Source organism: Prunus dulcis, chromosome 8 (genome assembly GCF_902201215.1).
Source record: "Prunus dulcis chromosome 8, ALMONDv2, whole genome shotgun sequence".
In the NCBI taxonomy this organism is placed as follows: Eukaryota; Viridiplantae; Streptophyta; class Magnoliopsida; order Rosales; family Rosaceae; genus Prunus; species Prunus dulcis.
Window position 1 is genome coordinate 13,347,986 of NC_047657.1, and position 16,179 is coordinate 13,364,164.

The 16,179-nt window shown below is 36.4% G+C and overlaps 3 protein-coding genes across 5 annotated transcripts; 1 reads left to right on the top strand and 2 right to left on the bottom strand.

The window, feature by feature from the left end:
• Positions 1-259: 259 nt before the first annotated feature.
• Positions 260-1,075, bottom strand: LOC117637485 (peamaclein). Its single transcript, XM_034372381.1, has 2 exons — positions 880-1,075; positions 260-752 (listed from the first exon to the last, which is right to left on the bottom strand). The coding sequence occupies exons 1-2, from the start codon at positions 968-970 to the stop codon at positions 568-570; spliced, it is 276 nt and encodes a 91-aa protein (XP_034228272.1). The 5' UTR covers positions 971-1,075; the 3' UTR covers positions 260-567.
• A 1,059-nt stretch (positions 1,076-2,134) lies between these two features.
• Positions 2,135-10,171, bottom strand: LOC117637993. 3 transcript variants are annotated; one of them, XM_034373075.1, is made up of 10 exons: positions 9,962-10,171; positions 9,668-9,734; positions 8,385-8,638; positions 7,112-7,718; positions 5,745-6,401; positions 4,688-5,128; positions 3,936-4,130; positions 3,413-3,472; positions 2,862-2,924; positions 2,135-2,780 (listed from the first exon to the last, which is right to left on the bottom strand). In XM_034373075.1, exons 1-10 carry the CDS (start codon positions 9,991-9,993, stop codon positions 2,697-2,699), a joined length of 2,460 nt encoding a protein of 819 aa, XP_034228966.1. In that variant the 5' UTR covers positions 9,994-10,171; the 3' UTR covers positions 2,135-2,696. The 3 variants fall into 3 exon arrangements, with proteins under 3 accessions (XP_034228966.1, XP_034228967.1, XP_034228968.1); XM_034373076.1 differs by lacking the exon at positions 9,962-10,171 and having other exon boundaries at positions 8,385-8,538; XM_034373077.1 differs by lacking the exons at positions 9,668-9,734; positions 9,962-10,171 and having other exon boundaries at positions 7,112-7,705; positions 8,385-8,495.
• A 2,365-nt stretch (positions 10,172-12,536) lies between these two features.
• On the top strand, positions 12,537-16,176 carry LOC117637906 (proline--tRNA ligase, cytoplasmic-like). The gene is made up of 12 exons (XM_034372956.1): positions 12,537-12,582; positions 12,684-12,769; positions 12,849-12,941; positions 13,390-13,506; positions 13,679-13,866; positions 14,128-14,194; positions 14,327-14,449; positions 14,541-14,693; positions 14,781-15,065; positions 15,563-15,781; positions 15,906-15,999; positions 16,112-16,176. The coding sequence occupies exons 1-12, from the start codon at positions 12,537-12,539 to the stop codon at positions 16,174-16,176; spliced, it is 1,536 nt and encodes a 511-aa protein (XP_034228847.1).
• The last annotated feature ends 3 nt before the right edge of the window (positions 16,177-16,179 follow it).

Below are 16,179 nucleotides of genomic sequence, written 5' to 3' on the forward strand. Positions count from 1 at the left end.
AACCTTGGGAGATTGTTAACGGGTGTAGCTCAGTGAAAAGGATCTTAATTTACCCATCAACATCTTGAAGTGTGCGTAAAAGATCCCCATCTCCCAATATCACATGTATCCAACTTTCATTAATATATCAGCAATTGACAACTTGTCCAAGGTTGAATCTGGGATGACAAAACATGCAAGTTTTGATCATGTATTATTTACAAAATAATTATACACTTATTCAAGATTTATATGAATAATCAAACTTGTTCAAGGCATATACTAAAAGTAGGCATAACTACTAATATTATTCATTTTTTGCAAATCCAACGGCCATTGGACATTAATCATCACGATCACACATAAACTACTACCAGACCGATCAAGACACAAAGGATGATCAACAACCAACTCTTGCTAAGCAGAGCCCACAACTCTCTCTCACTAAAACACTCACCATAGATTTTTTAAACTGACTTTCTACAACACTAACACCACCAGATTAACACTCACACTCAAACCAAATCTCTCTCTCTCTCTCTCTCTCTCTCTCTCTCTCTCTCTGTGAAATAGTTCATGATGTTGAGTTCAAGGGCACTTGGGCTTGCCCTTCTTGTTCTTCTTGTCTCTGTAGCAAGGGCACTCATGCTTGTTGCCATAAGTCCCAGAAGGAACACACTTGCACTCTTCGCAGCATATCCCACAATACTTGATGCATCGATCTTGAACTCCTGCTACTGCACACCTCGTTGAGCACTTGTCACTGCAATATTCTGCAAATTAACATTTTTCATTTTATACCAAGTTAATCAAAATTGTCAGGCAAAATAATTAGCATGGTTAATTATCAAACAAAAAGAAAGAAAAAAAAACAATGTAGTAGATCAAAAGATTGCTTACTTGATTTAGCTTGAGCCATGGCTGGATCCATCAAAGAGGAGCTAAGAAGAAGAAAACAGAGAAGAAGAAGAAGTGGAAAGTAGAGCTTCATCTTCTGCTTCTGTTTTTGGTTTTGGTTTTGGTTTTGCCCAAGTGTTTTGAACTGAGGAAATGTCACAGTTGAGCAGTGTACTTGGGGGAGTGTGAGAGCTCAAGCCTTGGTATGATATGGTATTAATAGGGAGAGAAGTGGACTTGGGAACTTTGGATGCCCTCATTGTCATTGTCAAGGACAGAGGCCAAGTCATCTTTTATTTATCAAAATGAAAAGTCTAGAATATAGTGTAAATAATATAATTTTCTTATATATAACACATTTATATCCCACCTTTTTTTCCTCTTTAGTTTACATAATATTTTCTTTTTCTTTTTCAACTTCAAAATATCTATAAAAGACTTATAGCTTGAGTAAATAAGAGTATTTACTTTTTTACATTTGAGATCATCACAGATTTAATTACCTTCTTCTTAATATCGCTTATATAAAAATAAATTTAAAAAAAAAACTTCAAAATATCTTTAGTACGTCGGCAGTTGTGGTCATTAAATAAAAATAAATGTGGCAAAGGTTCTCACAGCTGGATTGTTGGATCTTTTGGCACATAATTTAGTGAGTCGGTGAGACCGTGAGCCATGGTTTAGGTAAGTGTGTAACACGGTTTCTGCATTTGTGAAAGTTGCTAGTAGATTCCTCGTTTTGGCCGTATGTGCCAAGTGTGGAGTACCTACAAACGCAAAACACATTAAAAAAAACCTACATAATCAAATGGTTATCTGGCTGAGAATATAATTAGGGTTTTGCTAGGGATAGCGGCCAGCACACGAGTGGGCGGTTCTCAAGTGGGCGGTTCTCAATCGTTAATGCATTTAGAGTTCACAATACATCAATAGTTAATATCCATTTGCGAGTGGGTATTTCTCAACCGTCAATACATTTAGGCTTATGTATATCCGCTCATGTGTGCGGACATCCATACACACAATGAATTGACCAAGCAGAAGGACAAGCCATGTATTAATGATCTGGATGCCTGCATCCGTCCCCAGAAAAACAAGAGTAACTCCAACTTCATCATCCCTAGAGAGTACGTTACAAGAAGACAATGCCAGAGGTCTAAGACATAGCAGATTATTTACAAAAATAACAAAAAGTCCTCCTTTGAGAGGATCTTGCAGGTTAAGTCAAGCTGTGGAAGCCCAAGTCAGACAGGTTAAATGGAAACTCTTACCCAAGGAAGCCTGATGCTTTCTGTAGAATTTTTAATAGATTGAAATGCCTCTGTTACAACTGATAATTGGTTTATTTTTACAACGAGAACCACCCATGCCACTTTACAGCTGACAACTAACAAACCCTCCCTACCATCTTCAACTACTAACTACCCTCCAATCCATTAACCAGCTAAGGCTAGCACATTTCATGGCATATTACATGTACCTATACTAGATCAAAGCAAATGGACTATTTCTTTAGCTGAACCCAAGTAGGTAGGCATTCACAAAGAATCATCTGTACCAACTACTGGATCTCATCCAACACAGTTGAGATATGGGCAGGTTCAGTTAATCCAAATCGGGTCAGTAAGTGGGTCCGAAACCCTGCAAGGGAGAGCATACGAAGAGCAGATGGGGTAAAATGGATTGGCGTTAGACCTACTTACTGATCTCGGCTGTTGGACCCAACTGGTGGTGGAGATGTTCGCCTTTTTGTATCTTTGCAGACACTCGCCCAGAAGAAAGGTTGTATACATACATATGTTACAAATAAGGTACAAACGTCAACCTCCCATACTATTGGTTGGGCAAGCTTGCTGACCATCAAGGTGTTCCTTGGCATAGTCACTAGATGCTAGCATATTGACCTGCAATGTTGCAGCCAGAAAACTTTAGTGTCTTACATGATGACATTTTTAACAACAAAACTCCAGAAGCATGCGTCCTACCTTGAAAATTTCAGACCTCGAGCGTGGACGCATATAGGCTGCCAAGATACTCATGTTGAATTCCTGGGTGCAAGGAAAATTGTGAGAAAATATGTTTAAATTAATAACGGAGGTACCATTAATCCTTGGCACCACTTGAATACTTGGACAAATCAAGTTTGTGTCATGCACACTGCTACAGGGCTCTTGTAAGGTGAGCAGACATGTGACAGTGTGCTTCTTAAGTTTCCCATTAATCATTGTGGCATGAATTTAAAAAGCCAAGCAAGATTACAGTACAAACTAAGCTGAGCATATATAGGATTCTTCAATAATTTATTGGTTATTGGAAGATTAGTTACAACATACAAATAAAGTTATATAGAATTCATGAAACATTTATATACGTGTACAAGTAAATAAAGTGAAATAACACAACAACAAAATTGACGTGTTGTGGGGGGTTACTTTTTAAGGAAATAACCCACTCTCTTCTAACCATAGTAGTGAATGTGTATAATTCTACTAGTACTTGATTGACCAAAAGGGTGGATAAGTAGAATGAAACTCACTCTGAAAGGATCTCCCCTTAAAGATTGAACAAACATAGAACTCCTAGATCCTCCTCCTCCCTGCATATGAACAGAAAATTGTCTCATTATTGTCCACAAAATAACTAGTGCGCATTCACAATTAGTAGATGTAGATAAACAGACTTTTTTTCATCCTTTCCGATACTTATTTCAGATTTAATTCCTTTTTCCCTTTCAGGAATCTCAAGTTAAAGCACTACCTTTCACTGTATTTCTGGTTTCTTTCATCTCCTATTTTTGTCTGTATCTTCTTTTAGAATCTAAAGCTGTGCCACATTGCTTACTACATGGACTCCTAAAACTTATTACTGACAATGATGATGACAACTTGTAACTTCACTCAAATACAACGTGAAGCTCCTCAACATGAGTAGAGTTTGGCATCACACATAGAAAGAAAGTAATCCTATCCACTAGGTGGCACGTTAAACATATATCTGACAAGGAAACCACTGTTTTGCGGTACTTTATAGGCATAAAACATCTAAACAGAAAGCTGTACCTCCAAAGATATATCCCTCAGGCGCCTCCCTGTTTGAGCACAACATATGCGAACTACATGCTCGTCACAACTTCCACTGATGATATAATCCCTTCCATTCATGTAATAGGATCGAGTGTAATTCTGAGAGCTTCCTGTAGAGGCTATCTCAAAATTCAAGTGAAGTCTCCCATCAACTGCCAGAAGTTGTCTAACCTGACATCATCAACGAGTTAATCTCAGAGTATGCTAAAATGTCTTGAAGGACAGCAAGTAAAGCTTCATTATGTATCATAACAAAAATATCATTGCACAAAATATACCAAGATGATAAATAAATCTTACAGAACAAACCCTATCTACAGACTACATCAACCTCCTCCATCCAAATATATCTTCTCCTATCCTAACACAAAAGCCTAAGGTTACGAACAGTAACTGCCTCCAACATATCCAACAATATACAAGTTGCCTGATGGAGTGCACCAAAACCTATGGCAGCCATCATTACATAAGAGGCCTTGGTGGACTAAATCACGAGTGAAATCCTAATATTAAGTCTACCACCAAAATCAGCTGATCTCCTTTTGGAATAGGCATCATAATAATATAATAATACTATTTAAATAAAGAGAACAACTAAAACTATTAACTCTATAGGAAAATAAAAATATGCTGCTATTCTAACTAATCCACAAGAAGAATTTGGGGGCACATGAGAACACATGGACAGCTCAATTATATACTATAATATAAACTAATCCAGAAATTACCTCATTGTCAACAGCTGACACAAGAAGATAGTGATCATCTGGAGAAAAGCAAACCATCACATTACCCCTAGAGCTTGAAGAGGTATAGCAAGGCCGTATTGGTTTCTGTCTTAGATCCCACATCTTGACATCCTGATCAAATGAAGAAGTGGCAAAAAGAGATGGGGAATGGTTTGCAAACTTTACTACATTAATATGCTCCTGATGCATATCAGTAAACACCTGCAAGCGTCTTCCACTACTTATGTCATACAAAGCAACATCTCTCGAGTATCCACTAGCAAGAAATAGTTCATCCGTGAAGTTAACGTGAACAGAAGTCAATTGGTCAAAATCGTCAAAGGTCACAGAACCGGCACCACTGTATATTCCTGCTATAGTTGATTGCATTTGATGGATATCGTATAATTTCAATGAACCATTATCCGAGCCAGCTATTAGCTGACATTCAATGGGGAAAAAAACAAGTACGAATTAGAATTTTTGAAATAAAGAGAGAGATAGATGTCTAATCTTTACAAATTGATACAGTACTATGAGTCTATGACGATAACAATCATTTAACAATTATTTGACTATTGATAAAGTTTTTCAATTTATCAAATGCACAAAGGTTTCCCACACCTAAGAAGCCCTTCCAAGCATACATTAGCAACTTAGTTCCAAAATAAAAGACATTAGCAACATAATATTGAATGGTGACAATAAAATCAGGTCGTCCTTGAACTTAAGAGCCATCTTCGACCCATCCTGTGGTGGTATGCATTGCCCATCAAGTACCATAATGACAACTCAAATGTTACATACTCCCTTCAGTTGTCAAATGCATGCTGTTACTAGCTATTGAACGCCATGTATCTGTACTTTGAACAATTTTATGCCCGACAGAACTGCATATGATGAGAGAAAAACAAAACAATAAAAGAATGTGCAGCATTCTGGGATTGGTAGGTGCAACAATTTCCCAAGGAAAAAAATTTTAACTGTTAACTATATACACATAAGAATAATAGGCCATGACTTGAATATAACTACATTCCATGCAGCAATTGCATACCTTAGAGGGATACTTCTTGAGCCAACAGAGTCCCAGCACACTATTCATTGCTCCTAGCGATGGGATGTAACTAACAATTTTTCCATTTTCATGGTTGACTACAATTACTTCACCATCTAATGTTCCAAAGACCATTAGGCTAGAGTCAGATGGATGATACTCAAACTGCCTAGGACGAAAGCTCCTACTTTCACCTCCCAAGTTACTGCCTGAAACAGAAAGCGGATGCAAGAAAGGCCAAGCAGAAGATCCCATTTTTGCAGCACAGAGAGACCTGGTATAGAAGTATTGAGACTTCCCATAGAGATTTGATGTTTTTTGCCCATGACTTTGCGCATGAGTTTGGCTTGCTCTAATTTCACGCTTCTGTAACATATGAACAACATTCTCTTTATGCTTTCTCCGATAAGGTAGATTTTCAAAATACTCTGAGAATTTAATCATAGCCCTTTCCTGATCAATCTTTCTAATAGGCAAGTTATCTAAAAGTCTCAAATGTGGTAATGAGGCTATCATGTACTCTCTATAATGTTTCTCGAAACATATTGGCGAAGCATGATAAGAAATATATGTCAATGTAACATCTCCAATATGCTTTGTAAAGACACCTTCAAAGGGCTCTTCTTCGTTTTGATTCTGTAAGTTATCAAAAGACGCCTGCCAAACAGAGTAGAAATTTGATTGTTATGAATATAAGAGGGAGGATTGGAGGATAATGATGATTACAAAAATTACAATATTATATGATAGAAAAAATATATATATTGGACATCAAAAGCTTAAGTTGTTAAGCAATGGACCAACAATGCATATCAAGGTAATACTACCCCTCAAGTGCAACCCCATCTTGCACGTGGACAGGCAGACAAAGAGAAATATAAAGGTGCAGTCCCACAATGCACCTTGCAAATTATAAAGAAAAGGGGAGTGGGAGGTGGAGGTCTCAAAGCCATAGAGGTCTGATACGCTGATACCATGTCAGGCAACCATTGACCCCAAAAGCTTGCTGTTAGAGAATGGGCATACAGTGTATATCAAGCTTATTGTTGCACAGAACTATAAATGTATTATAATTATGTACTAGGTCGTCAACCAAATTTCAATAGGATTTGGAATGGAGGTAGTTGGCTGCTAATAGTGTTGTTGATGATAACTGTTTATAGAAGAAAAACAAACATTATACCTTATCACTTAAAAAATATTATAATTTACCAAATCCTATTTCATTTACTTAATCATGCAAAAAAATTAATCATTTGCTATAATTTCTGCATGAAAATCCCTTCACTGTCATAGTCGCAAATCTACTTAAACATTTCCTACTTAGTCACTCAAGCATAATAAAATGCAAAGGTCAATGCCATTACCTCATTTTGTGGATTGACCTGTCTATTCCCCCCGGCGAAAACATTTGATAATAGCTCCACAGAACCATGTTCTTGCAGGGGATTCGAAAAATCTAAGTCACTATCATCTGATGAATCCTCAGCCATGCCTTGTACATCATCATTTATAACCACATTATTAATTAAAAACAAATTCCTGAGCCCCTGTTCGGTGCTTGAGTTCTGATTTGTTACATCCCCGACATTAATGGATAATCGTCCACCATAATCAACACTATTTGGCTGATTGGAATCAGTTTTGTCATCCGATTTCCCACTAGATGATGCAGAATAAGGCCCAACATCATTGCAACACGACCAATTCTGAAATCGAAGTTCAACCAAAGAAGGGAGTTTGGAAAGTGCAGCAAAGGTTGTCCAGAGATTTGAAATTCTTGTATCGCAGAGAGAGAGGCACATAAGATTGGGCATGCAAGTAAAACAATCCTCCTGAAAACTAGTGAGTGAAGAACTAAAATCAAGGTTAAGGGTGTGTATCCGCATGAACTCCCCCATCATGTTGAGCTTCCGAAAATGCGAAGACCTTAAGGTTAAAACTTGGCATGTTAAACCTCTCTGAGAAAGATCCCTACGGATAAAACTTGAATTAGTGACAGCAAGTCATTTATATAGGATTTCATCTTGATTTAAACATATACATCCATCTACACAAAACAAATTATAAAAGACATGAGTTGGCACAATTCAGTACACAGAAAGAAGGCAATACAAAAGGTAATTACTAATTACAATAACAGAAAATTCGTTATAAAGGAATACTGAGCAAAGTAAGGAAGAAGAGAAACCAGGTCCAAAACAACTACATATTGACATTTCCAAATTTAAGCAGATTCTTCATTGCAGATCTTTGATAATATGATTTCAGTTTTACAATGAATGCCAATTTACAAATTCCTGTGAACTTCCTAGTCATTCAAATTTTGATTGACAAGACAACACCAATGGAACTGATCAAACACAATGACTGCAAGATGGTACAAATGATAGATAGCTTATATGTCACCTACTAACTGCCTAATATGTGGTGAATGTGGTCTTCCCAGCATTGTAATAGGATGGGAAAAAAGCAACAACAAAAAACACATGTAAAATAAATAATCCCTTAGCATTGCCTCGTGCATGTTAGTCCTCTTATTCAACTATTGCTATGGAAGTGAGTGTTATACGGGATACATTATGTAATAGAATGAAACAATCAACACAAAGCAAATTACAACAAAATACCAATATATACCTCAAGAAATCCTTTCCAAATGACAAATCATGGAGATCGACAACTCGAAGCTTTTGATTGATAGCGTGCATCAACAACAAAGCATAATTTCCATCCAAAGCATACAATGATTCATTGTGTATGTCAACTGCTTCGATCTCAGATGCATCAAGGTCTATACATAAATCAAGAAGTGGCGGGAAATCAGTCTCCTTAAGGTAGTCCAATGAAATCTCCAAGCTACATAGCTCATGGCAAGTTTTTTTAATCTTGGCCTGAGTGATAAAAAGAAAGTTAGGAATCAGACTAAGAATAGTACTATAACTATTATAGACCTCCACTACTAACGAATTTGGAGTAAATGACACATTATGAATTTGACCATCCAATTTGCTAAAAAATGCAAGTAATTTTGATTATTACCATTCAACTGAATTAAATTTAACGGATTAAACTACAAGAGAGCAAGTTGCATGACTTGAACTCAGTATCTTTGACTTCATGCCAGGATTTAGTTTACCATTTTTCTCAATAACATAATAAGGATGTGGGGCCAAGTATTACTTTGTACTCTAACAAATCCCCATCCCTAAATTTTACAGAGCTATAAATAGTTGTCTCATGTCTGTCATGCGCAATTGTTCCAAGCTTAGACATAGCAAGAGCATGTTTATACCGATGTCCTGATAGTAGAGCTTGATGCTTCAACACACGTCCATGAGGGCAATTTTTTTCCTTAGTTGATTTTATTATAAAGCTTATTTTAGTCAATCACATACCAGCAGCTAGCAAGGAGCGCATAATTGAGTTGTTTTATTAAGAACTGTGTAACAACATCCTCAACAAATGATCATTTGATCTATTATTAACATCTGAAATTAAAAGGAAGCCAAAAAAACAATCCAATTACCCCAACCCCCGAAAGTTGTTGGCTTAAACAACAGTGAAGTTGACCACTGCAGATGTTTCTTCCAAAAAGAAAAATGCTAAATAAGTCAAGCCTGGAACAAACTCGTGCCTATCATCCCCTTTCATACCCATGGCATGCTTTATGGGTCAACTAATTCGACAAGCATCATCCCCGCCGTGTTGTGCTATGCTCAATTTAAACATACATTGCTCGTGTTGTTTTACCCATCTAATAATACAATATTCATTTTAATGAAAACAAAAATTCCTAGTCCAATAAAGCAACTGCTTTCAATCAGAATTTCCTTAACAAATGGATTAAAAGAATTAAACTTTAAACACAATGAATAAATTCATCACTAAAAAGAAAAACCGGGACAATAATCATCACTGACCTTGAAGAGAACAGCCAGAATTGCAGGATTGGGTAGGACATGGTGCCTCCTGCAAGAACTAATGTACCTAGAACACAAAGATTCAAACATTTACTGAGAAAAACATTGACATTAACAAGAAAAATTACAACAATAACAAGTCCAGCAATTGTAATTCAGGAACTCACATCTCCACCATAGAACAAACGACAGATAAAACTTAAAACTACTAAACTACAATAACATCCAAAACTTCATACTATGGTTGACAAAGAAATGAAAAAATTAGAAAAATTCCGAATTAAAGATGCTGACCTCTCTTCCAATGTTCGGATGTCGATTGCCATGGAGACTGAGCCTTCGCAGTTACCGACCACAAAAGGATTTCTGATCCTTCATACAAATATTGGTTCTGATATAGTATGTAATAAATGTACAGGTGCGTTTCAGAGAGTGATATGGGTGTTGAAGAATTGGAGCGGCAAGTGGCCATAGTAGAACCTCCAGGCTTTGTTCAGCTTCTTCCTGACCACAAAAAAAAAAAAAGCTTTGTTCAGCTTTTGATAGACAAGGCCCATCTGCTTTTTGAACATGCCAATGGCCATGGCTCGTAATCTCGAACCCATATGTAGGGCTCAAACCTCAAGCTCAACCCAACGCCAAAAAAAACCCAATTAACCCATTTAGAATGATTCATGTTTCTCAACCGAGAAAAAATTTGACACAAACAATATTGTGGGAGGGAGGAATTGAACCTAGGACCTCAATTTAGAATGATTCACTTATTAAATAATCACCCAAAAAATTTAAATAACAGTCCAACATATTGTGTCTTACAAGTCTCGTTTCTAAGGTGGGACTCATAGGTCTTGTTTGGTAGCCTAACTTGGATTGGATTGGAGTTGATTCCAAGTTAGTCCTTATAACTTTCACCCCTCTATATGGGAGATCCCAAACCTCTACATTTAGTATTAGTGCATTTATATCCACTTAAAAGAATTCTAACCATTTTATTAAGCTAATAAAGTTTAATCATTCCACCTCAGCATAATCATATTACATTAAAAATTCACATTTTGTAGCATATAACTTACCCTTTCTAACTGTAACAAATTAATCGGGGGTTTCTATTTATTTATTTAAACGTGGGTTAGTTAAATTGAGAGTTATCAACCTTTTTTAAGAAAGTAAAATGAAATAATGAAGGGATAACCTAGAGGGGTGGCTACCAAAAAAGAAGGGAGGGGATTCGAATCTAAGATCTCTGGTTTGCAAACCAAGGCCCTTTTTTTACTGGGCTAGATCTCATTGGCATACCATATTTTTTTTAAGGCTTATTATCACAAAACGTCCCTAAAGTTTACGAAACTATCAGATTGCATCCTTAATGTTTTTTTGTGTCACTTATGGTCCTCAAAGTTAGTATGTGCAATCACAAATGGTCCCTGCCGTTAGGTTCTGTCAAAAACTTTGTTAGTTTGCTGACTTGGCATACATATATATCACAAAACATCCCTGAGATTTACACACTTATCACAAATGGTCCCTATAAATTTTTTTTTTAAATTTAAAATTCATAAAATTTTGGTTTTCTTTTTAAAATTATTTATAAATGAAAAAAATCATTTATAAAAGGATTTTAATCTTGAGGACCATTTATGAACCCTAAACCTTTAGTTTTTTTCATTTTAAAATTTTATGAATTTTAAATTATTTTTAAAAAACTTCAATAGTTTGTTGATGTGGCATATATATGGAGCCAACATCTACAATAATATAGTGTCACATGTATTTAAAATTTAATATATTTTTTAAAATAATTATAATTCATAAAATTTTAAAAAGAAAACAAAAATGTTATGAATTTTAGATTTAAAAAATTAAAAAATTTCATAAGGACTATTTGTGATATGTCTGTGAACCTCAAGGATGTTTGTGATATACATATATGCCACGTCAGCAAACTAACAGAGTTTTTGACGAAACCTAACGGTAGGGACCATTTGTGATCATGCATACTAACCTTGAGGACCACGAACGACAAAAAAAAACATTAAGGATGCAATCTGATAGTTTCATAAACCTTTGGGACGTTTTGTGATAATAAGCCTTTTTTTAATGAACAATACCTACAAGAATTGAGTTACATGTTAGGACATGAACATACCAGAGAAAGATCCTAAATAAACTACATATAAATGAGAAATTGTTTGAGGCTGGGAGCTTCTATAATGAGGGGGATTTTGGTGAGGGGGTTGAATGAGAGGTTCAATCCAACTATTTATTCATTAAAAATGTTTAAGTTCAAGATTTTCTCTTTCTTGTTGAAATGTGGGATTGAACCCCTCTCACAACCCCCTCAATATAGCCTTTCCATTGAGTCTAAGACCCTTTTGGGCTTCAATTAAGCCCCAACAAGCAATAAGCTTGGCCCCCAAGCAACTCAATTGACTAGTTTTCTCTTTTTGAGGATAAGCTTGCCTCCCAAGCAACTCAATTGACCCAGGTTTAGGTTTTTTGCTGGAAGAAAGTTTAGTTTTATCATTATTTTGTTTTTTAACATGGAAAAATGTTTGTCTCTAGTCCTAAGGACCAAAAAGTTTGAATCTTAATCAAACCTTCGCTAAGGGATGTTGACTTTATATAGTATTTAAACCCTTGTTGATTACAAGTGATTGGTTTTAGTCTCCTACCAACCAGATTCAATTCGGTAAGAGGCTCAACCTTCCTCAACCTTCCCTGGCTTTTGTTTTCTTCTGGTCTGCTTTAAATGTTAGATTTTGGGGGTTTCTTTAGCACAAAGAACTGAGTATGAGCCTAATTGTGATAGATAAAATTGTCAATGTTTGTAGATTTATGGTTTAATAATACAGGTTAAAAACATGCAAACATGGCGGATGCCGGTGCTAAGAAGTCTAACTCCAATACCAAGAGTGGCGAGCTCCTCAGTCTCTCAATTTTCTGTTTTTCTTTATTTATTTTATTTTATTTTATTTTTTTCTGTTAGCTTACTTTTGAATTTCTTCCTAATTTTTAGGAGGGAAAAAGAAGGAGGTGAAGAAAGAAACTGGCCTAGGTCTTTCCAAGAAGAAGGATGAGAATTTTGGAGAGTGGTATTCTGAGGTTATCTTTTCTGTTTTATGCTCATCAATTTCTTTCACTGAGTATAAGTAATATATGGGCTCTTGTTTGTTCCATGTAGGTTGTTGTTCATAGCGAGATGATTGAATACTACGATATCTCTGGTTGTTATATTTTAAGGCCATGGACGATGTCAATATGGGAGACAATGCAAGTAAGCTTTCCTTTTCTTATTTAGTTATGCAATTTCATGTTGTCAATGTGTCTTATTTGCTGTTAGAAACGACCATCTGGTTTCAGTAGTTCCCTGTATAGTTCTTAAGGTTTCAATTTAAATTTGACATTTTAGCATGGTATCAATTGATGCCATCTTTCCCTGTCAGTTGATGACTATTTTTCCTGACTTCTTTTTAACAATTTTAAACCTGGTAGTACTTTCAATATACCCCCTCTTGTCTTGAGTTTGGATAATCTCATCTTGCACTTATATGATTGAGGATGCCAACCTTGTGATATATCCATCCTCAATATCAAAGCTATGAACTCTACCTACAGTTTTTAATGTGCAGTTTCATAGTTTATGCTTGCAGATTTCTCTATTCTTTTAGCAAATTGATCTGAATTCCAGCAAAATTGCTCTCTTCCAACTCCTTAATTTGTAGACATTCTTCGATGCCGAAATAAAGAGAAGGAAGGTAAAAAATACCTATTTCCCTTTGTTTGTCTCCCCAAGTGTTCTGGAAAAAGAGAAGGATCATATAGAGGGTTTTGCTCCAGAGGTGAGAAATAATACTTTAATGCTATGATGGTTTAAGTGACTTTATTTACTGTGTTACACACGTACACAGGCACATACACATCTAATGCACACACCAGTCACCCCTATGTTAGTATGTGTATATGTTATTTGTTTTATGCAACCTCTTTTTCATTCTTTTATTTCATAAGTAGGTTGCTTGGGTCACGAAGTGTGGAAAATCTGAATTGGAAGTGCCAATAGCAATACGTCCAACAAGTGAGACTATTATGTACCCTTATTTCTCTAAGTGGATCAGAGGACACCGTGACTTACCATTGAAGCTAAATCAATGGTGCAATGTTGTTCGATGGGAGTTCAGCAATCCTACTCCATTTATCAGGTAGTTCCGTTGTCTTCCTGCTTTTGGTGTTGTATATACTAGTTTTGTAGCATTGACAATGACAAGATGAGTTAACCCCTTTTATACCTTCTGATTTGCTCTCATAGATTTCAAGTTGTTGTTTAGTTCTTACTTAGTGTTTTGTTTGTTGCATCTTTAGTCAAAGTTGCTCATTGTCCTCTATGTCACAGGAACTCTCTTTTTGACAAGTATGTTAAATTTGGTTTTGCCGCAAACTTGTATGTATTCATATGATTTCAGGAGTCGGGAGTTTCTTTGGCAAGAAGGCCATACAGCTTTTGCAACACAGGCTGAGGCAGATGAAGAGGTAAGGAGTCACTCAGATTTCTGTTTCCACTTTCAATCTCCAATCCCACTTTCTTTAGGATAAAGAGTTAGTAGCATTTCTACTGTGCTGAAGTCTGATTCTGACCTTTCTTTGAAGTTGTCCTGATTGTAGGTTCTTGAGATATTGGAATTATACAGAAGGATATATGAGGAATATTTGGCAATTCCAGTTGTGAAGGGAAAGAAGAGTGAGCTTGAGAAATTTGCTGGTGGCCTTTACACTACAAGTGTGGAGGTAATTGATATTTCTTTATGCATAATTATTTGAGCATACTTCTTATGCCTCTTCTTTGGTGAGCTTGAATATATTAATTCATTGCTTGCAGGCTTTTATTCCAAATACTGGCCGCGGTGTACAAGGTGCTACCTCGCATTGTTTGGGTCAAAATTTTGCTAAGATGTTTGGGATAGAGTTTGAAAATGAAAAGGGTGGAAAGGCCATGGTTTGGCAAAACTCTTGGGCATATAGCACTCGAACGGTAACTTTTTATGTCTTTCTTTCACCGATAACCTTTCTATTTTTCGTTAGTGTTATTATCAATTGTGATCAATATTATTATGTTCAGATTGGAGTGATGGTGATGGTGCACGGAGATGACAGAGGTTTGGTATTGCCACCTAAAGTGGCAGCTATCCAGGTTATTGTGGTTCCAGTGCCTTACAAGGATACTAATACTAAAGAAATGTTTGAAGCTTGCTTGACAACTGTGGATACCTTGACCGAAGCAGGGTTTCGTGTTGAGGCAGATTTAAGAGACAACTGTGGTCCAGGTTGGAAGTATTCACATTGGGAAATGAAAGGTGTTCCTCTAAGGATTGAAATTGGACCAAGGGATTTGGAAAAAAAACAAGTGATGCCTGCTCTCACAATTTATTTCTCATTTTAAATTTAGTTGCTCATATTTTCTTTTGTTCGTTGTGTGCTTTTGAGTAAGCCTGTAATTAGACCCAGATATCATAGTTGATCATGAAATATGAGCCGGTAATGTCAGGTCAGATAGATATGGCATTATCTGGTTTTTTTCCTGAGTCTCCTACATTTATCATCTAGAAAAGGGTTGGATGCATCTTTATCCTGGTAATATTTAGGCCAGGACTTGTCCGCTGCTTGGACAAAACAACAATAGTTGCCCTGTTCCCTATCTTGTATGGCTTAAAACTGGAGCCAAGGTTTGATACCTCGGGCTTCACCTGGAAGATTGAGGTGCCAAAGACATGAATAGACTGTTAAATTTAAAAGATATGCCATTACTAAGATGCCAGTGTGAAAATTCTGGTTTGAAACCTTGCATTTTCTATTAAATGTTGATTCACTGACAGGATCGAATAATGTTCATTTGGTTTTTAGGTACTTCTGGTCCGCCGTGACAATTCAGACAAAGTGGACATTCCTGTGAGCAATTTGGTTGAGCAAGTAAAAGATTTCTTGGATAGAATTCAGGAAAATCTATTTGATGTTGCAAAACAAAAGCGAGATGCTTCTATCAGGGTTGCAAAGACATGGGATGAATTTATCGAAGCTCTAAACCAAAAGAAAATGATCTTGGCTCCTTGGTGTGATGAAATGGTATGGTAATCATTGTCATCTCTATTATGATCTAGCACTTAATGCAGTTTCCCTTTTCATCCTGCTGTCTTCTCTTTCTTTCCCCCACCTTCTTTTTTTTGTCCTTTTCATTCAAAATTTTCAGGAAGTAGAGGAGGATGTGAAGAAACGAACAAAGGGTGAAACTGGAGCAGCTAAGTCACTCTGCACCCCATTCGAGCAGCCTGAACTTCCTGAAGGTACATTTCTAGTTTCATGTACTTCCAAACCTTCATAACATGTTCGCAATTTCGGGTCAGCCGTCGTCTCATTAATTAGTGTTTGGAAATTAATAATGCAACTTGTGTGCAGGGACACTTTGCTTTGCCTCCGGAAAGCCAGCAAAGAAGTGGACTTACTGGGGCAGGAGTTACTAGATA